The sequence below is a fragment of the Diorhabda carinulata genome, chromosome 8, assembly GCF_026250575.1.
Source record: "Diorhabda carinulata isolate Delta chromosome 8, icDioCari1.1, whole genome shotgun sequence".
NCBI classification, from domain to species: Eukaryota; Metazoa; Arthropoda; class Insecta; order Coleoptera; family Chrysomelidae; genus Diorhabda; species Diorhabda carinulata.
The window spans coordinates 20,565,952-20,590,499 of record NC_079467.1 but is presented as its reverse complement, the minus strand read 5'-3'; the positions used below and the strand labels follow the sequence as shown (position 1 = coordinate 20,590,499).

General features: G+C 30.2%; 2 protein-coding genes across 3 annotated transcripts in view; both read left to right on the top strand.

The window, feature by feature from the left end:
* LOC130897043 (protein amalgam-like) overlaps window positions 1-11,431 on the top strand; it is a 66,453-nt gene extending 55,022 nt beyond the window's left edge. Inside the window, exons 6-10 of one of the 2 annotated variants that reach the window (XM_057805541.1) lie at window positions 102-511; window positions 1,329-1,497; window positions 1,591-1,662; window positions 4,044-4,109; window positions 5,861-11,431. In XM_057805541.1, the coding sequence (XP_057661524.1) occupies window positions 102-511; window positions 1,329-1,497; window positions 1,591-1,662; window positions 4,044-4,109; window positions 5,861-5,955 (812 nt within the window). In that variant the 3' untranslated portion in view covers window positions 5,956-11,431. The remainder of the gene's footprint in view (window positions 1-101; window positions 512-1,328; window positions 1,498-1,590; window positions 1,663-4,043; window positions 4,110-5,860) is intronic. The other variant, XM_057805543.1, reaches the window with a different exon arrangement.
* Window positions 11,432-14,057: 2,626 nt separating this feature from the next.
* LOC130897399 (iodotyrosine deiodinase) lies at window positions 14,058-23,826 on the top strand. Its single transcript, XM_057806233.1, has 4 exons — window positions 14,058-14,463; window positions 18,658-18,906; window positions 20,348-20,664; window positions 21,956-23,826. Exons 1-4 carry the CDS (start codon window positions 14,313-14,315, stop codon window positions 22,136-22,138), a joined length of 900 nt encoding a protein of 299 aa, XP_057662216.1. The 5' UTR covers window positions 14,058-14,312; the 3' UTR covers window positions 22,139-23,826.
* Window positions 23,827-24,548: the final 722 nt, after the last annotated feature.

The following is a 24,548-nucleotide window of genomic DNA, read 5'->3' as shown; positions in this document are numbered from 1 at the left end:
GATATCGCATAATATTTTAATGTAAAGCAGTCCGCTGAACGATTATATGGTGATTTCCCTGTCTAATGACTCAATTGTTTTTAACTTGGTTTAATTTTCAGACGCTCCGAGGATAAAAATTGGACAATATCTAGTAACGGCCAACAAAGAAAAAGATACCGAACTCGTATGTACAGTGGATGCTTATCCAGCTGTTCAACCTATTTGGAAGAAAGGAAACGAAATATTGAAAACTGAGGAAAATAGAAAAATCATAACAAAGAGAAGAGAACAGTACACTGTTGAGAGTATATTAGTTATTTCGAATTTGACAGATGAAGATTTTACAAATTACACATGTACCGCAGCAAACGAAATGGGAAAATCTGAACAAGTTGTTAGTTTAATTAAAATTCCTGCGGTTAGAGAATTTATAAAACCAGAAAAGAGTTACAAAGATGTCGTTTTGTCGTGGAAAGTTGAATCAAAATCACCAATTGAAACACATGAAATTCAATACAGGAGAAAAGGAGTAAGTAAATTATAATATATTATCTAGCATTATATTGATCTGTACTAGTAATATTACATTTTTATAGCACTTTATTAATATCAAGGGATTAATTGAGATTCAATTAGTTTATAAAATTTTTATAGAAATAACTTTTTCAATAAGATTCGTATAGATTCCATTCACATTGTAATGTTTTTTTTTTCTAATTTATTTGAAATTTGAAACGAATAAGATTCATTAAGTCCATTCCCAGAATCATTTCTTCTTCTTTGTCAGCTTACCTTACTTTTTTATACAAATTAGCCAATTTTTCGTCACTATTTATTCAAATTACCTTACACCCGAGGCCAATGCAACGTTCTTTTCTGATTTATTTAAACTGTTAAAAGATGGGGTGAATTTATATACAAGGTATTTCCTAATTTATTCATACACTTCAACTAAAAACAATAAACTGTGCACCAAACACTATTCATAATGATTATTCAACTTTACAATACAATTTATTTTTTTCACCCTTTACTTTTCACTATTTCGACCCTTTCACTTTGACATCCAATTATTAACTGACAAAAAGGCTTTCCTAGAAATTGATTCTATAAAAAAGGCTATATAACACAATGTAGATAAAAACAAGAGATCGCTCTGCATCCGTTTTTGGAAATTTGTACACGGGTCGTCCACCAAATTTTAGATTCTATTAGCATGATCGAACAGGACCGGCTTCACAGTCTACGTCATATATGTATATTTGATTCATTTAAATTGGAATCATATAATCTCATCATATAGATACAATATATCCAACAGTGTGTTTATTGAGACAATTTTTCAGGAAGTAGCGTGGAGAACAGCTGTTCCTGAAGTAGTAAATGGCAAAGACGATATTTACACGGTAAAATACATATTGAAAGATTTAGATGTAGGTTCATACGAAACGAGAATACGATCTAAGAACGAACACGGTTGGTCAGAATTTTCTGAAATAATGCCATTCGAAGGAGGTAAGTACCCTTTCAATTTTAACAATGAACATAGTTTGATGCTTCTGCTTTAGAATGATGCCCTAATTTTTTTATTTTTTGCTTTTTGCACAGTGTTGGCTAAACCCGGCTCATCAACTCACAAAAATCACCACAAAAAACACCACAAAGAAAAAGAATTGAGAGGTATAAAGTTTAATTCTATTTTTTCTTCGATCTGATGGAAATATGAGTTTGAGTTTTCTGGTATTATAATCACGTATTACATATTAATTACAGATAAACAAAAATTGATTTTGACATATAAACTATTCTTTAATTAACTTCATACACAGATGAAAGACCCAAATATGCCTCCACCACATTTAATTCACTCCATTTATATTTGAACAACAGAGTAATCCTTCATACCTTAAAGAATGTTAAAAAATAACAATTCTCTATCAACACAGATCTATGTTTTGGATATTTGGAGTTTGAATGAATAACTTAATGAATAATTTCAAATTTGATTTTGTTTTCTATTATAACTTTTTCCTATTTTGTGACTTATCTTTCTATTTCTATCAATTGTTTATGTGCACAGCTTTCATCATAAATAAACCCTTTTAACTTTGTTTTACAAATAGATAAATAGAAATACTTTATATAATTTGCACAAAATCAACTGAATTTTCTCAAAATAATTTCACACCTTCAACTTCCCCTTTATTTTTAAGTCCTTGTTATCATATAAATTATCCTGTATCTCTATTATTATATATTATAATTATCTTAAGGAACAACGTGAACGACATTTCATATATTTCTCGACACTTTTATCAATTTTCGTTTTCAAAGTCAAGACCTTCTTTATACCGATGAGTTCCCTACTCAATTTCACTTTTATTTTCTTTCGGAAATAATCAAAAAATTACCTACATTAACCATGAGTTACATCAGGGAACAAATGACACCATTTCGATTCATTACATTTGTGTTGTTGTGAATTTGAAAGTCTAATAATGAATATTTTATCATTTTATTTATTACACTTCAATTTTTATCGTCATAGGGCGTATTATTTTTAGGGAAGTTTCAAATAGAATAATATGTATATTAGCTGCTTTCCATTTACACCAAAACTCACATTATTCTCCCTTTCGACGTCATAACTCGGTCCAATGCACGTTCCTTTTCAGTCTGACAAGTGAGACCTAACTGAGTTTTTACCATAGAGATATTACCGTAATTACTGTAATATCTCTATGGTTTTACCCTCAATTTGCACAAGTAGGAGGCCGTTTGCTTTAGTGAGTTTTGTGAACTCAGATTGAAAGTGAGGTTGAGGACATCCCATTGTCTGATCTTGTCATCCAAATTAGCGCGTAATTACACAATACTAAATTATAGCAAACAATCACAGTTTAAACAATCTTATTGTTCAGCCCTCAACTGATTTACCAGACGTTGGCGTCCACCGACTTAATCCTGAATAAAATAACCACAAATTTACTTCGATTTAAAGTGTATCAAGTGAGGAAGATTTCGATTTTCGTGAATAACAAATTAATTTCTTCAAAAACTAGAATGCTAGAATAAGAAGTGACTACTGTTCCACAATACGTGAACAAAGGAATATTAAAAATGTTTGAAAAAAAACATAACAAGCCGAATGAAATGTTTTACGTTGCATTTATTCATTGAGCAGTCATTATCTTAGTATGAGAACTCACTTAACCGAGTGTCGCAGTTCACTTGAACGTAAATGGAAAGCAGCTATTGTTGCCTATACTGAAGTAATGTATAAAAGTTTGACGCTCATAGCTCATTCTAACCAACTTTTAACCATTTTTGTCAACAACATTATCTAAAACCGAGAGTGCTCAAATCATATAAACCAAAAAATATTTTAATCTTGTATCACTAACATTTTAGTAAGAAACAAAGATTGAATCAAATCACTACAAACACACAATTTATCAATCATCATACACTAATCTTTCCAGATGAACTTAAATTCATATTTTTACAGTTATATTTTCTTGATTTATAATTGGTGAATGATCTTTTCTGAAATATTATCGTTTGTGTATAATTCTGCGGTATAATTAACTACAATGATAGATTAAAAATTGAGTTTTTATGACAAAATTGATGAAATCTATTTTGCTAATTTGTTTGAATAAAAAGGTTTTTCTGTTCTCAAAATTATTGAGAAGTAAATTTGTATTCTAATTATTTTGAGCAGTGTTTCAATGGATTCTAGTTCATGTTTCACTTCCAGTTGAGTTTATAATAACAGCTTGAAGTATTAGAATTGAATCCTAGATAATTCTTGAAAAGTTTGAAAATATTGAATTTTTTAAATCTTGAAAAAACCGCAGAAAAAATTTCATAAATTTACAGTAATGTTTGTTGCTTTGAAATACATAATTTTTTTTATTTATTTTTTCTAATATTTTGTATATTTCTTATTTATTAAGGTTTTGTTTTAGTTTTAATTAACACAATATCACTTTGTTCCAAATAATTTCCGGTTAACTGCACTAACACATTTTTAATTTTTTTTTGACATTTTTGTACAGAAAAACAAGACGTCCCATCCGCACCGCAACAGCAAGAAATTAGTCAGAAAGAAGCACCCGTAGGAGGTATTATTTTGTTTTTTTTCTATTTTTATTTCGCTGTACAGAGAGTCGATAAAAAAATTTATTCTTAAACTCAAAAATTCATTACATTATTTCAATAAATAGATTTAAAAACCGTTAGATTTTACTTTATTGGCGAACTCTGTATATGCTACATATTATTATTTAGTGATCTTAATAAATTTTGCATATACAGGGTGTTTCTAAATTCATGCGACAAAATTCAGGAGGTGATTGCTGGTATGAAATTAAGATGGGTCCTTCCTATAACCCATCTCAATTTCATACGAGTAATCACCTCCTGAATTTCGTCGGATGAATTTAGAAACTCCATGTATAACGAATCATTGTTGATGAAATCCTTGAGAATTGCTTAATATTTTTATGTAGTGCTATAACTTTGGAGTTGTTGAGGTTACATTTACAATATATTTATTTTAAAATGATACATTGGGATGGCTATAATTAAATAAACTAGTGTAATTTTTCTAACTTTTATACCTACATTACAACATATTAGTAACTTTGGGAAACTGAAAGTAAAAACACTAATGCTCAAAATTTCAATACCTTCAATACAACAATCCATGCAATGTTTAAAACTTTTCAAAACATTTTTAACGTACCTCACTGCTCATTTTTTCTCGGCTCGGTATAATACTACATTTCAATTCCTAAATATATCGCTACCTTGGAAGAAAACTGGCCGAACTCGAAAAGTGAAAACTCACTTTAAAATTATTTGTTAATCAAGATTTCAAATAACTCTTAAACAAAAAGGTGCTGCAAAAACTCTACTAGGCGTAGTAACCTTTTCTTTTATACCTGAGTAAGCTTTTTTGCAGAATTGCCTCTTGCTTAAAAGCAGCCTCTGTTTTTGTTAATTTAGCACTAGTTTTTAGTGAAAATATTGATCACTGAATGAATTTTTATACTACAACACACTGGGGTCATCTTGATGAATTTTCACAACTTTCATGTCTGCGAGTTTAAATGTCTCGACAGTATTCTTCTTGTTCAACTCCAAACTTTAACTCTGGAAATCGTAAAAATCATCATAAGAAAGCTCATGTACAGGATATGGCTATCCAATTTTTTTTGGCTGTCATTATAAAGTTAATGGGAATTGGGAATACAATTTGAAAAATTTTGACTTATGTCGGTTTTCCTCCAAAGTAGCGTAACAACAACATTCCCTAGGTTGGATATTCCTGATAGATAGAAAGGTAATAAAGATCAGCAAAATCTACAGAATAAATTTATTATTAAAAACCACCTGCATCCTACCGTTTTCATTATATTGCACTTTATCCTTGTTATTTATAAAATAATGCACATTAAAGTCACTCTCAATGAGATTATTTGAAATAGGGTTATGTAGTTCGATAGATCCATCCTGTAAAGTCCGATTTGCAAATACAAAGTTTTAGTAGAGTAGTGCTTAGGTTCCTAAGTTTGTTCCACATTCATTAGAATACTTTCAAGTTAGTTGTAGGAGTAAAAGCAAATCTCAAAAGAATCTACATTTACTTTGTCAAGAAAGAGACAGCAATTCAAGTTGAAAGAATGGATACAGACGTCTTCCAATAACAATATATTAAGTAAGTGGTATATTGGAAAGGAAGAAAAAGAAGAAGACTTAATGTGAAACTTTTAGGCTGTATTTATTCTAACTATAATTTCTTAGCTAAATCAAGTTTCATATTTCAAAAAGATGTGATGAATATAAAGATGTAATAATTATTTTTTTACAGAATCAAAACCACCAGGCGGCTCTTCCATTAAAACTTCAGCTTCTGCATCTATTTTGAGTATATCATTGATCTTCCACTTCTACCTAAGGCAGTGAAGTAACGAACTTCAAACAATGGACAACCGAATATCTTCCATGCACTGGTAGCTTAAATACAAGAGAAAAACCAAAGTATTTGACTATTCTAGAATAAGTAAATTATGAACTATTACACTATAAAAAATATTCAAGTCAAAAAACAAAACAAACTCGGGTTTGGAATTAATCGATAACAAAACATTTTACAAGGCAGAATCTGAAAATTTCGTTTTTTTTTTACTTTTTTTTTGAAAACACAAAGTCACGTTTTTTATTCTTTATTTTGATTGGCATGGTGGCTTTCTTTTTATTTCCAAACTTTGTAATTTACCCTTGTATATAATTCCTTTATTTTGTGTTTAGTTACTTTTTTCTATATTTTTCAATTATCATAGAAGTATGCAGCGCTAAAAACTACTAGCAAATAGTTAATGTGCTATAGTTTTTAGTACGAACTTGTTCTGTGATTTAGCTGTTATTTTAATAGACAGGATTTATCTAAGTTTGGCAAAAAATATTTGTAAATTGTTAGAATAAGAAGGAGAAAACATACTTACTCAATCTATAATAATATATTTAGAAATAGAATTGTTAAGTATTTAAAATATCTTATTCTATAATTCATTTACCCTTTTGGTTTCAATATTGACCTACAAATTTAAAAAATCTAATATCTGCAAATATTTTTTGTATAAAATATAGCCATATCAGAATCAATATCATGAAATCAATTTTTCTCTATAACAAAGTATTTGTTTCATTTATTCTGTAGTGCAATATACATTCCAGATTGATTGAACTTCAAAATTGATTGGTTTTATCTAAATTTATAACAGTCGTATAATTTTTTATCCCCATTTCAGAAGAATAATCTAACTTCAAATTTAAATCGATATGATAGGGATGCCAAAAGAGTAGTGATACTTACTTGTAGGTATTTATTTCCACTGCAAGTAGCTTCGCCAGTTAGTTCAACCAGCTTCAACAAAAGCGAATGAAAATATATAGAAATTGATATTGAAAAGTATTGTTCTGGGCAATAAAAATAAAAATGGCTCAAAGTTTTCAATTTTGAGCTTTCAGTGTAAAAATTGTTAGTTTCAATATTATCAAAAACAAACAAATATTTTAATGTGGACAAAATTTACAAAATGTTCAACTCCTGTTTACAAATACTCGACTAAAGATTGTTGTATTGTCCTAAAAATATTGTAAGCAAACCAAATACAAAAATAATATAATAAGAACATACTAGAACTACAGAAAAAGTAATATATTGAAATACAACAAAGAGTTGGCACTCTAAGGTTAACAGTGGTTTAAATTTTAACAAAGGCTTAATGCTGTTTTTTGAATTGAATCTGTGTTAAACCAAGTTTAAAAGTTTTTAAGCTATCATTATTTTAAACCCTCGAAACCGGCGAATAAAACTTAATCGTTAATCTTTAGTTTCTAACCTAAAATTCAGGTAATTTTGTGTTGAAAAACACAACAAAACCAATAATTATCGCTATAGGTATTACACAATATTATTGTCTCTGCTCTCATAAGTAATAAGACATTCTTTTGGTTAACCGTGTTAAAAGAAGTCAAAAAATGGCAGCAGTGAAAGCGACAAAAGCGTTTTACAAAAATGGATTTGTATTGGATATATGTATCGTCAAAAATATATATTCTCTCTTATTCTTGGTTTATGTAGCAAAAAAATAAAAAAAATTATGTAGCAAAATAAAATCATTAAAAATTAATGCAAAATACATCGTTCTCTAAAAAAGTATAAACTAGGCTAAATATTGCAATGGCTTTTGTCCATTTTCAATATTAATTTTTCATTAATTTTATTAATCAATGATAAGAGCATCTTTAGTAGCAATTTACTCTAGTAGTATCAATAATTAGCTGTAATATAATAAAGAATAAATTATTTTCTAAAAATCTGAACAAACGACTACTAGAAATATAATAATTCTTAGCAATTAAAAATAGATGTAGTTAAAAAAATCTATTTCCTTTTTTTGAAAATATCACTTATAAAAATCAATTGTTCAAATGCCTTACACTCAAATGTTTTGGACAAAAATTATTAATAACTATTCATCAATAAACTATAAAATATATTTTAAATTCCCTTATTATATTCCAGCCTTAATTGTTTAATAAATAAAAACATGCTACCTATTATTAATCAAGGATGTAATAAAATATAGATTATTAGTTTTTTGATGAATATGAATAATATTGTCTATTTCGGATTCAAAAATTTGGCAAATAAAAGAATTTGAACGTTGAATTATACAATAAAGTCTTATTAGAACGTATTTAATGTTAGTAATGATTTATTTATATGTAATGGAAGTATAAATAGTTTTTAATATTTTTACAAACGACTACTAGAAATATAATAATTCTTAGCAATTAAAAATAGATGTAGTTAAAAAAATCTATTTCCTTTTTTTGAAAATATCACTTATAAAAATCAATAATAAATTCAGGCACTCCATAAATTGTACTAATTTAACATAAGGAACACTCGTATCCCACCACAATAAATATTTTTTGAAGTATATGCTGAGTTGCCTAACTTGCTGGATGGAATGATTTGTTATTCTATAGGAAAGATTTTTAAAAGACATAAAATACCTTAATCTATTCTGGTTGGCTATATTTATATAGACAGATTTGGTAAATTTCTTGAGTATGTTGTAATTTTTGATTGGTTTGTTGATTCCTTAATCCGGAAGGACAATCTGTAGTGTTGCCATATTGTAATAGTTATTATACATACAAGGAATCAATGAATTGACATTATAGTTAACATATTTACTAAGTAATAATATCAAAAAACAATTAGTTTTATATGAATTTGACTCTCAAAACCAAAATTTCAGATTGCTTGAAAAACCATTATTTAACTTTTTGTTGAATAAATTTTCTTTGTACTGAAAGTAGTGGTGGATAATTAATATTTTATCCAATCTGGGACTTTGTTTTTTGATGATATTAGTCATGTTAATGCATATTATAAGTTACCTGTTACTATTTTATAAAATCTTATTGTTAAGTTCGGTCAGTATTTTAATTGTTTCTCACCTTTTTCCAAAAATTTTTTAGTTCTCCGTCTAGTCTGGATTTTTTGACGAATATACATCTTCATATAGCACGATATCTAATCATTTTTTTTTCTATATGGGAACTATGAAATATAGTTTATATACGAGGTATGCACAATAAGAAAAAGTAATTCAAAATTTTGATCTCCATATTTTCTTTATCGTAATCTAAATGCCTAACATACAATTATAAACAAGTTGAAAATGTGTCCAGATTAGTATAACAAACAAACAGAGCAATAAGCAGGACATTGAAAATATACTCATTTTATTATAAGTTTGGGTAATCTTGACTATTTTATCATTAACTATCTTATTAGAGACTCATTAAATGATTAGTTGCCCACAAATGACAAGAATTTCTCCTATACTTTCATCCATTCACAATACAAACAGGATTTGATACCCTTCTATTCTGAAATCAGAAATATTCTCAATCCTCAGTATTGCATCAAATGTATATTCATATTTAGCATATGTTAGCAATATGGAATGGGGTTAATGAGTACGGCCGTACTCTTACACGAAAATATGTTTGTTATAAAATTTAATGCTTAATGTTTTGCTATAACAATGATATCTCAATAATTTTGTTATTTCTCAATTTGGAACAAAACTAGAATGAAAAATCTGAAACTGTCAAGATTAAAGTCAAACATTATTTCTTAAGAATAATCTCTATGTACATTAAACTATATTTTTGAATTCCCAATTTTTAAATTCTATTTAATATATGATTGTACATATTACTTTAAGTTGTAGTTTTGTGTGATGTGACGTATTTATATTTTACTATATAATATACATAATGTACTACCAGAATGCCTAACCAAGTTCCCTATAATTTCATTACGTAATTCTTATTTAAAAAATATACACTTTAAAGTTGCTATTAACTTCAAAACATGAAAAATTTTCGTATTAAATTATTAAAAGTGGTACTTATTTTGGAACAAATGTCTTTAAATTTATCGTCAGGAAGTTATTTAATACTTAACTCTTTTATGTATTTTAACCATAACACAGACAGCTCTTCATCAGTGAACAGGTTTCTTGATTAAGTTTGATTACTTATTAGAAGATTACTTATTATTACTTACTATAGAAGCCATAAAACTCCATATATGTAGTATATGGGCAGTTGGTATGGGAAAAAACGTTCCTATGTAACGACGCCGACAATATTCATTTTCTCTCTCGTTCGAGACACTTTATCTATACTGCGCATGCTTGAGAATGCGCAGAACCGAGCTGGTGTCTCGGAAGATAGAGAAATCGTTGCCATTCTGTCTTCATTAGTCGAAACAGCTTCCACTTAAAGAAAATGTCCATATAGAAGTATTACATATATGCAAAACTTTTCATTTTTACCTCAGCAACAGATGCAGAGCTTGTTTCTGTGTAGTAATAAACAGATTATTTCAAACATGAAAATTATTTTTGTTAAGATTCGCAGTATCTTTCAGGTGTAGGTACTTATCTTGAACTGACTTGGGGAACTGTTCAAATGCCTTACACTCAAATGTTTTGGACAAAAATTATTAATAACTATTCATCAATAAACTATAAAAATATATTTTAAATTCCCTTATTATATTCCAGCCTTAATTGTTTAATAAATAAAAACATGCTACCTATTATTAATCAAGGATGTAATAAAATATAGATTATTAGTTTTTTGATGAATTTGAATAATATTGTCTATTTCGGATTCAAAAATTTGGCAAATAAAAGAATTTGAACGTTGAATTATACAATAAAGTCTTATTAGAACGTATTTAATGTTAGTAATGATTTATTTATATGTAATGGAAGTATAAATAGTTTTTAATATTTTTACAATTGCTGATCACTGTTTATGTGGTCGAAAATTAAAAGGGTAGGTAAGAAATACTGAGAATATTTTGTTACTTAATTTTAGTGTTACAAATGAAGATATATACTTCTAAAAGTTAATTTATAGTATGAATGTATCTTTGAGACAAATTGTTCAACCAGTCTATCTAATTTTAGTACACAATATCAAAAAAGGGGTTGATCAATTTGAATGGCTCCTTATAATTCCACTCATTGTTAATTATTTTGTCAAATTTTTGAAAGAATTAATGAATTAAAACTATTGTTATCATACTAAAACATCTTAAAGCGAATGAATATCTATTAAAACAATTGTTGCTTACTGTACCAAAATACAATTTCATCAATACTGTCTTTTAAATACTAGTAGGGAATTTTAGGAAGATTATTCATTGTTTAAAAATATGTTTATAGTCTGATCAGGAGGCATATCGCTATTTTGACTAAATTTACTGTATTATGAGGAAATATTTTTGAAATTGTACTTATCCTTTGTATATGAATGTATAGAAAAAATATTTAAATTATATCGTTTTTTATTTATCCCCATCAACACCACTTAGATAGGAACCTCAATATATAATAAATGTATCGAACATTCTCTTGGCTACTATCAAAGAAACAAGATATCCTCTTAAAAAACATGAAATAAATTGAAATAAAATGAAGTACAGTACAACATTTTAGATTTTTTCCTATTTGAATGTGTGGGGTTGGATGAGAAATATAAACACTACAATGTTTATAAATACATTTATCCACCCAAAGTTTAATGTTCGTTACAACTTGATTAACATAGATTCCCGATTTTAATGTCACGTGGGGTTGTTCGATCCTTTCTCTATCCTGGCTACATTTCGACTCCATAGAGTTACAATCATCACTCATCACACTTCCCCACAAATGCATTTATGGTGTCGCCACCCAGTGTCAAATAAAGAAGCTAAAAATCACGATACGAACGAATCATTACGGATTTTAGATATTCCCCTTTTTAGTCCGAACTTACGATATTCAATTATATTACTAGTTCATGCAGGGGAACCCATTATTGTCGACCAATTGCCTTATCATGTCTTTGCAAAATTGAATGGCCCTCCCATTTTTACGAAGGAAATGAATTTGTGGAAGCTTGACAAACTTGGTGCCACCACTTCAGGTTTTTCACTCCTGGTCAATGATAAAGTTACTGATAATCGATACATTCGTGAAAAAAGGTGGAAACCATTTAAACTTTCTAAGCTACCACAATTTTGTACACCAGACTTTTACTTCTATGATTTGCACCTAAATTTCCGTTAACCAATAGACTTCCAATTATAAGTATGATTTCCCATAAATTGAATATTACCTTAAACTTCTAGAGGAGCTCAATTAACTAGTGATGAAGTTTTATTATTCACAGAAGTCTTAAATTTAAAGAATATATCTAATTGGTGAGAGATTGATCCAATTAAATGCTTGGTCGAAAGGAGGAAAACCTGCTATGTGTGCGAAAATATGATGGTACAGTTAGAGAAGTATGCTATTAAACTAAAGCCACTTAAACACTAAAACTAAGATATCCAATAATTAAACAAAACAGTTGAAATTTCTGATTCACATAAAATGGTGTCACATTAGAAGCGAAATTACGTTGGGTGCATTTTTCACAAGTTTAATAAAAGTGTATTTATCCTCACTAATTTTTATTAAAAAGTCATCTAAATAATTAATTGTGCTATTGATTACTTGTATTCTTTCAACTTTATGTATAAGGTCCTTGATAAGTATGGATAATGTGATGTCATATTCCTTCAAAAGCTTCTCGCTAACTGACTGCTTATTAACCAAGATAGAAATACTTCAGAAGGCAGCTCCATTTTTATAACTCACCTTCATTATTTTCAATTATCGATAAATATAAAATGACGATTAAAACCAAAAAAAAAAATGCTGGAAGACACATAATCTCTAAAGTCACCCGATGCTGATGCGCATTCAAATTTTCACTCAATGTTAAGAGACTTCACATGAATTCCGTGGACTTCCTCCTGATTTCAATGGACTTTCTCGTTACTTCCGTGGACTTTTTGATTTCGATGAACTTAATTATGATTTTAATTGGTATCTTTCTGATTCCTATGATTCCGTGTGTCTTTAATCTGGAACTCACTAATTTTTATTACTTGTATTCTTTCAACTTTATGTATAAGGTCCTTGATAAGTATGGATAATGTGATGTCATATTCCTTCAGAAGCTTCTCGCTGACTGACTGCTTATTAACCAAGATAGAAATACTTCAGAAGGCAGCTCCATTTTTATAACTCACCTTCATTATTTTCAATTATCGATAAATATAAAATGACGATTAAAACCAAAAAAAAAAATGCTGGAAGACACATAATCTCTAAAGTCACCCGATGCTGATGCGCATTCAAATTTTCACTCAATGTTAAGAGACTTCACATGAATTCCGTGGACTTCCTCCTGATTTCAATGGACTTTCTCGTTACTTCCGTGGACTTTTTGATTTCGATGAACTTAATTATGATTTTAATTGGTATCTTTCTGATTCCTATGATTCCGTGTGTCTTTAATCTGGAACTCACTAATTTTTATTACTTGTATTCTTTCAACTTTATGTATAAGGTCCTTGATAAGTATGGATAATGTGATGTCATATTCCTTCAAAAGCTTCTCGCTGACTGACTGCTTATTAACCAAGATAGAAATACTTCAGAAGGCAGCTCCATTTTTATAACTCACCTTCATTATTTTCAATTATCGATAAATATAAAATGACGATTAAAACCAAAAAAAAAATGCTGGAAGACACATAATCTCTAAAGTCACCCGATGCTGATGCGCATTCAAATTTTCACTCAATGTTAAGAGACTTCACATGAATTCCGTGGACTTCCTCCTGATTTCAATGGACTTTTTCGTTACTTCCGTGGACTTCTTGATTTCAATGGACTTTAATGGGTAAGATACCCGATTTCTATTCCTTCAATCTGGAAACGATTCGTCTTCAACAATTTATCCCTCAACTTTCTATTCTCATATCAAATCAACACTGTATTTATTTGACCTCTTTAATTCGATATAATAATTACCACATAATACTAAACTTTTCTCATTATCTTAATGTTAACAGTGAAAAAATCGATGTATTTGTATCACGCACATACCATGAAAACATTATTATTGTTCCCTTTTCCCCTCTTTTGCCACCACTAAAGAATTGTGCTCTTCATACATTCATATATATTTTTCCACTCATACAACTCTACCAATATATCAGTGGTTCAAGCAATCTAGGTCAAAACTACGCGCAAATAAGGAGATATAATTGATAGTTATAAATTGTTTTACCATATTTATCAATATTAGTTTCATTAATAAGTACACAGAGGATATTAATTATGTTCTTCGAATTATATTGGCAGTATTTTGTGATAGGTTTGATCCTATATATGGTAGCAAGGGGTGGCTATGTTTTATATAACAAACAAGAAGAGAAATATGAACAGAAAATGTTGAAAAAGGATGATGATTACAAATCTTCTTACGACCGTAAGTAATTTTTCAAATTTTCACTCAATAAAGTTATCTACCATAGATGTTTAGATGATAGATAGTCCAGGGAACTCGTTCACCAGATTATAAACTTTGATTCTGCTTTCTCAAAAAAATTAAAACAACCAATGTGGGTTCACATACATTGTGGCAAAAAAATGCAAAGTGCTGTATCATTACGGTAATTATTAATCTTAGAGAGTCGCAGTAACGAAAGTATGTTAAACACATTTGAGACTGAAGGAAAACTGCGGAAAATATTTTCAGATTATCATCAGGTGATATAACCACAATCATAAACTATTAAGCTTGTCCACTGGAATTCCCCAAGTCAATATATGTTTTTTGAAACACGTTCTTCGACAATTCTGGCGATACCGAAGTGTTAAAATAAAGTGTTAGGGCTTAATTCCATTTCTTTTTATATGGCTGAAACTCATGAACGTGCATAACTGATTTAAACAAACTTGGTATTATTGGAGAGGGTGTTTATAGTTCCATTACATCCTTTCTACATTTGTCATGTTTCATTCCTAATATTGCCAATAGAGACCGATAAAGCAATAGATAATTGGAGAATCCTGCCAAAAGTAAATACATAAGTATGTTTTTTCTTTATAAAAATGTAGTAAAATGATGCCTTAGAATTTAATAAGTTCAGAAAATTTTGTAAAAAAACATATAGGAACAAAATAATTAATGATATTATGCTAGTTGATATAACTTGTCCAATATCCAAACCAACTTAGATTTTATGAGTATAATGGTAAATTTTTGTAAATAAACTTAAAATGGATAAAAATTGAAAGGTTTAATTGACTGTATGTAATTATTGAAGCAACGGTTACGTATCTATAGAAAGAAGTGTTGAACAGTCATTTGAAAAATGAAAATGTGGTGACATCTTGATAATTTTTTCGAAAAAGGAGTGAGAAGCAAAATATTTCAAAAATGATGTGAAACTAATAACAAGGCTGATCCAATTTCAACGCAATGAAAAGTTTGAGGCTTTATGGGCTGGAAAAAACGCCCTATATTTTTTAAGGGCTCTTATAGATTTCGTAGTTGAACAAACCATGTATAATCGATTTTCTGTACTTAATATAAATTAGTTCACAAAATTCCTAAGGGTGTAACTTTCAATCGAGTTATTTTTAACCTCAAAATTCGTAGCTCAGCTTGTGACCCAAATCTTTGTAATCCCTAATCCAAAATTAACTAAAACTAATGGAAAAAAATAATCAACAGCCCATATTATATTATATTTTTTCATATCCGACACTTTCCAAATTCCGAGAACGTTGTTCAAATGAGTCCTTAAACTCGATCAATTACGCGAACAAACTTTTATATTGTGTGAACTGTGGGCTTCCTCCACCCAGAAGATTAATCGATTTTCCTCATTAACACATTTTCAGACTCAAGTGTTTTTCTTTAGAAATACTGTTTTTAACACTAGTAATAAACTTATTACTCAATATAATAGAAATTATTCTTGTTCCCTCCAGATATTACGAAAAGATCTGGTCTCGGTTATGTCGCTTTCTTTCAATCAACAATTTGTCATCTAGTATAGAAATCTTTCAATACAGTACCGATCAAAATCAAATGGTTTTAATGTTAAATGTCTCTAGATAGTATTCAGGACAGCATACAAATTTTTTGCTACCACAAGAATTTTGTTGCGATTGGAATAAATGGAAATCGCAGGTTGCGGTATCAGGCGGGTAGATGAGGCTACTGCCACGCCAATTCATTGATTTTTTTCCAGTTCTCGTACTTTTCCATTAGATATTTGTAATTATTCACAATAAGGATCAGCATAAATAGTTTATCCAGGCTTCAGCATTTCCATGTATAATTCATCATACACAGAGGTGCCTGTTTGAGATGTAAATCCAGCTTCACATTATTTTGTGATGATTCATTTAAAGCAAGCCAATGTCTTTTGCGTTTTGCTTTATCCTATTTATATGTCCTATTTTTGTCTCCAGTAATCAAGCGATCACAAAATGGGTCGGTAAGGTGTCGTTGAAGCGATACGTTGCATGTGATGGATCGCTTAGCTTTGGGAAATATTATAGGGAATCCGAACATCTGCTTTGCTCAATTTTCTAATCTACAGTAAATTCTCTTGGACATTCGACCAATGTTAGTTGAGGGACTTTGAGCGCATACAACCGACAATACTTATACCCCTAATAAAAAGTCCCAGTATTACCTTGAATGGATAGAAACTTCATGAATGATATTTTTTGAAAATTCCCTACAACATTTACTAGTTATTTTGTTGTATAATCCTCTTCTTTCAAATTATTTTTTTTTTAATTTGAAAGGATATATGATATAGTACATTCTATCCAATATTTTGACTGACTCCTCATTATTACTATTACTATTATTACTATCGTCATGTTTTTTATTTATTTAATGCTTTCAAATTATTTTATTGTCCTGGTTTCTCTCTCACGATATCACTTTTTTTTTGTTGTTTTTGTGTTTTTTCTCATACATTGATATTTTTAGGGTACCTAAAGTTGATTTTTTGATAACTGTTATTCAAATTGGTTTTTTGTTATATTAAAACGCAGATCTTTGCGTATCATTTGACTATATGATACCATGAGTGCAGATATTGTTGAGATCTCTCAAAATATTCCTTCATTTGCGATTATTTTGCTCGTTTTGATTGATATGACGATGTGTTGGCTCTAGACTCATTTGGTTAGAATGTAACTGAGCTAAATAGTCTTTTTGAAGTAAACTTTTCACTATTGACCATTATCGAAAATTTTCAAAATTTTATTCAATTTTTATGACCTTACTTTACTGTTTGAGTGAAAATCTGAGCAGGTAAGAAAATGAAACTTTAACTACCATAAATATTCATAATTTTATCAAAACAACGACGTAGATGTATTAATCAGTAATATTGCAATTTCCTGGTGAAGTAGAGGTACTTAAAATGTTGTTTCATTTTATTAAAAACAAATTTATTATTTCATTAAATAATAGATAATAATCAATCAGTTAATTAAAGCGTGATCGTCGAGTAGAACCAGTAAAACATGCTACTAAGCAGAGGAGTTTTTTCTAATTATTCCACATGGTAATAAAGTGGACTTGAGAGCATCAATGTCAAAATAATTTTTGGTCCGATGTGTAGAGATAAAAATTTGAACAAAGATTCATGTACGTGTTGACAATAACATTGAAACAAATGTTGAGAAGACTTGAAGTAAATCAGATTAATATACGAGAAATGCTCAATTCAAGCATTTCGTAACGCAATTCCTTCTAACGACATTCCAATATTATTTCCAGCAAATATTACCTTCAAAACTTTGAAGATCATTTGTTTTCAGGTCCTCTGTGTATTAGAAATACAAATTAAAAATCAAAATCCGTGAGGTTAGTGTCAATTTTGTTATTAAGTTAGAAATGTAAATATCTCAGATAAGGCTGTAAGTTGCTTTCTTTGTTTCTAGCATACACTCTTTATATTTAAAGTCAGTTTGACGCCCAAGTTCAGGTATCGGGTTGCCTCGAGCGCCAGATTTTTATCGTGGTATGTTCCACTTGCTCTTGGAATGATAACATGCTGGTGTTTCTTAAGAAGCTTTTTGATGCACGGAGTCGTATAAGAAACCGAAATAACAGTTTAAACACAATTTTCGTTCCTTGTCATTAACATGACATATTTGGGGTTTTGAATTTACTTTACTATATTTGATCTTAAAGAATAAAACAAAATGAACCATTACTTAAAATCAATAAGAATTGTGAAAATTACCTTCTCCCAATTTCAGTAACGTAAAACAGTTGAAATTTGTCAAATACAGTGTGAATTGACTGATTTCGACAACTAGATAATCAGATATGCCTTTATTGTTCAAAATATTTACAATTTGTTTGCATAAGACCACAATAAACAAACTAGACCTACGGAAACGAGATTGGTTGTTCTTTGTCCTGTATATAATCGAGAAAAACGAATCGGTTATAAAAGAGAGTCGACAGATTTGGTTTATAGGAAAACTCCAAAATTTTAAACAAAGTTGGAAGCCCTTGTATATAAAAACAATGTCCTTCCGAATAAAAACAAGAGGTCTGACTCATCACTGTATTATACACTCGATTAGAACTAACATTTTATTACTACAATACAATTGTTCTCTCTGTATGTTTCAGTGAATTCATTCATGTCTTCATCTTCCTCATCATCCTCGGCTGAAGAAGAAGATGAAGACGGAGATCTCTCTCCAGCTCTTCCGAAGAATCTGAATCACGTACAACTAAAATTTGAGAAGATGCCTGTTGGAACTTCGATAAAAAAGTCGCAGGAGTTTTTCAGTTTAATGGATAAAAGAAGAACAGTTCGTCATTTTAGCAATGAACCTGTACCAATTGAAATAATCCATAATATTATCAGGACTGCAGGTGTGATTATTAAGTATTAAGATTACTCCAACCAATACAAAGTAGGATACAATAATAATTCTCAATTACTTTTTAAAAGTTATACTGCTGTGTTGAAAAATAAACGTATGCTAAACGTAATTTCAATTTTGAAGCACGTAAGCTCTCAAATACGTATAGTGTTATCTCAAAATAGCTTCATTATTCCTTGAAATCCGAGAAGCTGCACTGCTGGAAATAGACATTAGTCTTTACAGAATCTAATCCAAACTAGTGAAAGAATATACATCATCTTAGTTCATATAGAAATTTTGAGCTGATGGAAAGTGGAGTTCTCTAAATTGGATGATAATAGATCAGAAATATTTTTTATTGGTTTATTTCACAAGAGAAATACGAGAATAGGACCAGAAGTACCTGCCCCAACAAAGAAAACACAAAATATTGAAAATAAAAATATATTTACTTTCCAACGTAATCTTCTTTTAGCTCCTCGAAATAGCCATTGACTGCCGACATCACCTCTTCATTGTTGGAAAATCTTTGACCACCGACATTTTTTTGGGAACAGGGAATAATCCGAGGTGGCACAATCTGGCAAATAGGGTTCGTGAGGTAGCAATTCAAATTTTAACTCATTAATTTTAGCCAATAACGGATGTGGGAGCTGGTGAATTCTCTTGATAAAACAACACTGTCTTCTTAGCCAAATGCGGCCGCTTTTGCTCTTCACTTCGCTCAAATGTTGTTCACATAATACTCGCTGTTGGATAGTTTCTCTTTTTTCAAGATAGTCAACGAAAATTATCCCACGTGCATCCCAAACAAGAAACTGCAGATGGAACGGTCTTTTACCGTCTTTGGAGCCGGTTCTCTCTTTTCAGTCCACTGAATTGATTTTTATCTAGTGATATGATGGACCCACGTTTCACCCATGGTTAGGAAACAGCGCAAAAATTCGGCTTCATTTCTGTGAAATATTGCGAAACACTCGATGGAAACATCTTCACTACGCTGTTTTTGATCCATTGGGAGCAAACGCAGCACCCATCTTGCGCCCAGTCTAAATTTTCAGTTCATATGCTATGTAGAGCTTTATTTAAAATGTCTACAATGTCTGCTAGCTCGCACACTTTCAGTTAACGATCAACTAGTACCCCTTTGTGGATTTTCATTACTGGAGTCGTCACCTCATTTGATCGACCACTGCAATACTGGTCTTCGCAGGTCGTACGGCCTCGTTCAAACTCTGCTAACCAATATTTTACTTTTGATGTCTCCCCAGAGTAGAATCTAGTTCAGCTTTTGTATTAGTTGGGCTAAGGCCTTCCAAATAAACGTATTGTATCACAAAACGATGATCTATATTTATAAATTCACTGAAAACGTTATTGAAAATTATAAATTTTTCATTTTTCATCATTTAAACTGCCAGTTGCTTCTGTAAAATATAATATTACAGGGACTGCTCCTAGTGGGGCGCATACCGAACCTTGGACGTACGTTGTAGTAGGCTCTCAAGAAATTAAACAACAAATTAGAGAAATAGTTGAAAATGAAGAAGAAACTAACTACAAAAAACGAATGGGTAAAGTTTGGACAACAGATCTGAAACCCTTAAAGACAAATTGGTTGAAGCAATATCTAACCGACGCTCCTTATTTGATTTTGGTATTCAAGCAGCTTTATAGTTTCAAAGAAGATGGAAAAAAGAAATTACATTATTATAATGAACAAAGTGTATCTTTAGCTTCAGGAATTTTGTTGGCAGCTATACATGTAAGTGTCGCCTTTGTATAAAACATTCATTATCCGATGTGTATCCGTAAAAATACACAGTACTCACAGTTGATACTTGTATGAACGAACAAAACTCAATATTATTCAAGAGAAGTAAAACTAGACTTAATTAACTTTTATGATAATTAACTTATCACTAGTTATACAAGTACTTTTCTAATTTATTTAAATTCATTGATTACTTTTCTATTTCGTTCCATTGACTATAACTAACTAACACCTAACTAAATAAATTCCTTTATATACTCAAATCGAAGTTCTCAATAATTCTAGAAAATAAACAAACAAAACAAAAAAAGGACCTTCCTATTTTGAGTCAAACTTTTTCAAAAGTTACAAAATAATATCAGCCTATTTTGTAAACGATCCACTTTAAAAGAAAGAATAAAATAAGATAGATAATAAAACTTATCAACAAAAATTATATAATATCATTTAATTGAATAAAATTGAGTTAAAATTGCACTAAAGAATATGCAATAAAATGTTCAGCATAAATCTTAGTACAACTATTCTTTGAGGATAATTTGAATAAGAAATGCTGATGATGACAAAGTTGCAAAAATATTTTGTGAATGTATAGGCACAGAAATTAGTTATAGAAATTATACATAGATTTGTCGACTTCTGTCTATCAACGAAAGGATTAGCAGCTGCGTAATATCAATCTATCGCATCTATTCTATATTTGAAATATCTTTTGGCTAAAAACTCATATGTTTATTCTAATAAAATTATTATGAAATTTGTCAAACCAAATTTTTTCAATTGAAAAAACTTCTGTAGATAAAAAAATGCAACGCAACGATTTGACCATGAAGCAAAAACCAAACCACGCGTCCGTCTACGCATTTTCATTATTATCCATTATTATATCTATTAATTTTTTCATCGTTGTCATTTTCTAAATTACTATCACTTAAAAATTAATAGCGGCATCGTTTGGGAAAATTATATATCTTTTTTTTTTCGTTGTAGCACCATCTATATTAAAAGGGTGCATGAGTTTTCTGAAGGGGCTTGATTAGTGGTTATACAAAGAAGTGACTAGTATACTAAAATCATTAATTAATGATGTAGGTAAAATATTTAACAGAAAACATAGTAGGATCATGCCAATCAAGCCAATAATGAGTGAATAATCTTCATTGGAATGTTTCTTCAATTATTTTTTGACAAGTATTTTTGTCTAAATTGCGAGTTTCATTGAAAAAACTTAACATTGCGAAGAATAAGTGATGAAAAAAATTTTTGTCTTCATATTTTTCAGTATGCTGGACTGGTATCTCTTACTTCAACGCCTCTAAACTGTGGACCGGCATTAAGGGCCCTCTTACAAAGACCAAGCTCAGAAAAACTAACACTTCTCATACCTGTGGGATACCCAGCAGATGACTGTTTAGTACCAGATCTCAAACGTAAACCTTTAGAAGAAATTTTAGTAGAAATTTAGTAGTTTCTATATTGATATTTGAATTAAGTACATTAGAAATCTAGGTTTTTGAATAAAATTTGACTAAAGTGAATACTATGTTCAATACTTTATACGAACGATATTTCGATAATTATATAAGTTTTTCTTTGTTCTTGAATGCCGTGGTATTGTTGAAATTGTTATTTTGAATAGTCTTTCATTACTTTTTGTGTGTCATTCGAGTGTTTAAAACGTAATATGTAATTTGCACGCAAAATGTACTAGCGGGGACTTCACATGAGAGACTCAAAAAAATTTAGAATCGATCTCCAATGCACTCTTTTAACTGGAGTTAAACCACCTATGAGCTTTAAGCCATCCATTTTATGGAATTTTTGTCAGAAAATTAATGAAACGCTTCATATGTCAATACATCTCATTTTCCGTCGTGACACGTCGACCACGTAAATGTTTTTTATGCTGAAAAAACATTAGAAATCACACATGGCCTAATCAGGTGAAATTGATGGATATTCGATGACTGTTGCTATATACATTATCGTGAATAACAATCCTCGAATAAGAACTGCAGGTAAACATTTGTACAGTAGCCTTGGAATGTGATGCAGTGTGGATTGGAGCACTGTCATGAAGCAATCGCACACCTTGGATGATTTTGCCACAACTTTTTTCGATAATTTTTTGACGCAAATATCTCAGTAGGTCAGTATAGTATGTTGTGTTCACGTTTGTATTTGATTCCGTCAATCAAACGTATCCCCTCACAGTCCTAAGATATTGTAGTCATCACTTTTTTGGTGCTCTTCGTGACCTTTACTTTTTTGACACGGGCTCTCCTTTCCGATGCCATTCCATGGCATCTTTTGGATCTCACCGGTTACAATTGACTCCATAACATTCTGCTTTTGCACTGCGCTGAGAATACGAGGCACCAAACTAATTTTTGCCATATTTATACGTACAGGACCTCCCGTACGTGAGTCATCTTCTAATGATTCTCGTCCCTAGCGGAACAACTTTCTTCGGCCAATTTTTAATTGTTCAAAATGATGGATACAAGTCACGGTAAATGCCACATTTTTCTAAACACCTTGACTGATTGATCGTTCGAGCTGTAGGTACTATAATAAACGTAAAAGTTCAAACTTTGTCTAAAGCTTGTTAAGACTTGTCACTGAAGCGCGAATAAAAATTTTTGCGAACACAATCTATTTACTATATGAGGCCAGGAACTGGCGTACGTTTTTTAAAAATGATCGGAATGTTTCTCACTCGATCCGCTTTTGGCCAATTGTACGTCTCACTTTCTCAATGCTTCCAACTGAACTATCCGCACATCCTCTATATCCCCTTTTAAATTCACTATACCAGTGAAGCACCATTGCTCGTGAAGGACTTCCCTCATCAAATGCGCGTTACAACTGGTAATGACTTGAAATCAAAGTAGATAATGGAATCGTATGTACAGCTATTGACTCATATAGCAGAATTCATATTTTGTAAAATGTATTAATACAGAAAAATAAAATGCTTATTGTATTCCTTTATTTTTTTTTTAAGTTTAATGTGAAAAAAAGTTTACCGTGGTCAAAAACGAGACTCTCCGAAAAGTGTCTCAGGTTTCGAGATCATGTGAACCCCAAATAGTTATTGTTGTTATTGTGATTTGATATATTCGTAAACAATAAAATATACAGATATTATTATTTCGATTTTTTCTTCTTCTCACATTATTCGAGGATTGGCTGTAAAATGGATGGCTAGATCGTTGAGCTGGGATAATTTCTAAGCATATTTTTTGGTCAATCCCGATGTCGATGTGTAGATATTTTTATTTCCCCGCGTTCATGACTGGAGGAATTTCTGAAAGGTTTCGTAATGACTTTCATCCACTCAGTCATTTGCTATTTCAGGCAAGTATCAGAAATCACATGGTGCTAAATCTGGTAAGTAAGGCAATGTCGACAAGCAAGAAGCTAAAGAATTTTAAATACCAATCAAAATAAGTTTAGTTCAAACTACTCCATTATTACTTTCGATACGAATTGAACTCACATTTTACATTATTGTAACAAACCATCAGTGAAAAATTTTTTTAATATTTTTGGGAGAAAAAAAAAAAGAATCAAAGATCTAATCGGTGCGTACATATTAATAAAAAGGAATCCAAAAGATATCCAACCCAATATCTATGCCTAAAGTATGTTGTTAATTGCTATAGCCGTTGTATTGGTTCGGCCTTTCGGATAAGCTGTCGGTGTATTTGAGAATGTAAGCAAATAAAATGAAATCAACCTTATTACTCAATATATAGAGTATATTTTTAAATGCTACCAAATAATAGACGTTCCGTCCTTTGGTAAGAGCAGCTTTACGATTTTTATTGTGCCATCTTTTCATTCGTTACAATAATTATGATCAAGTAAAA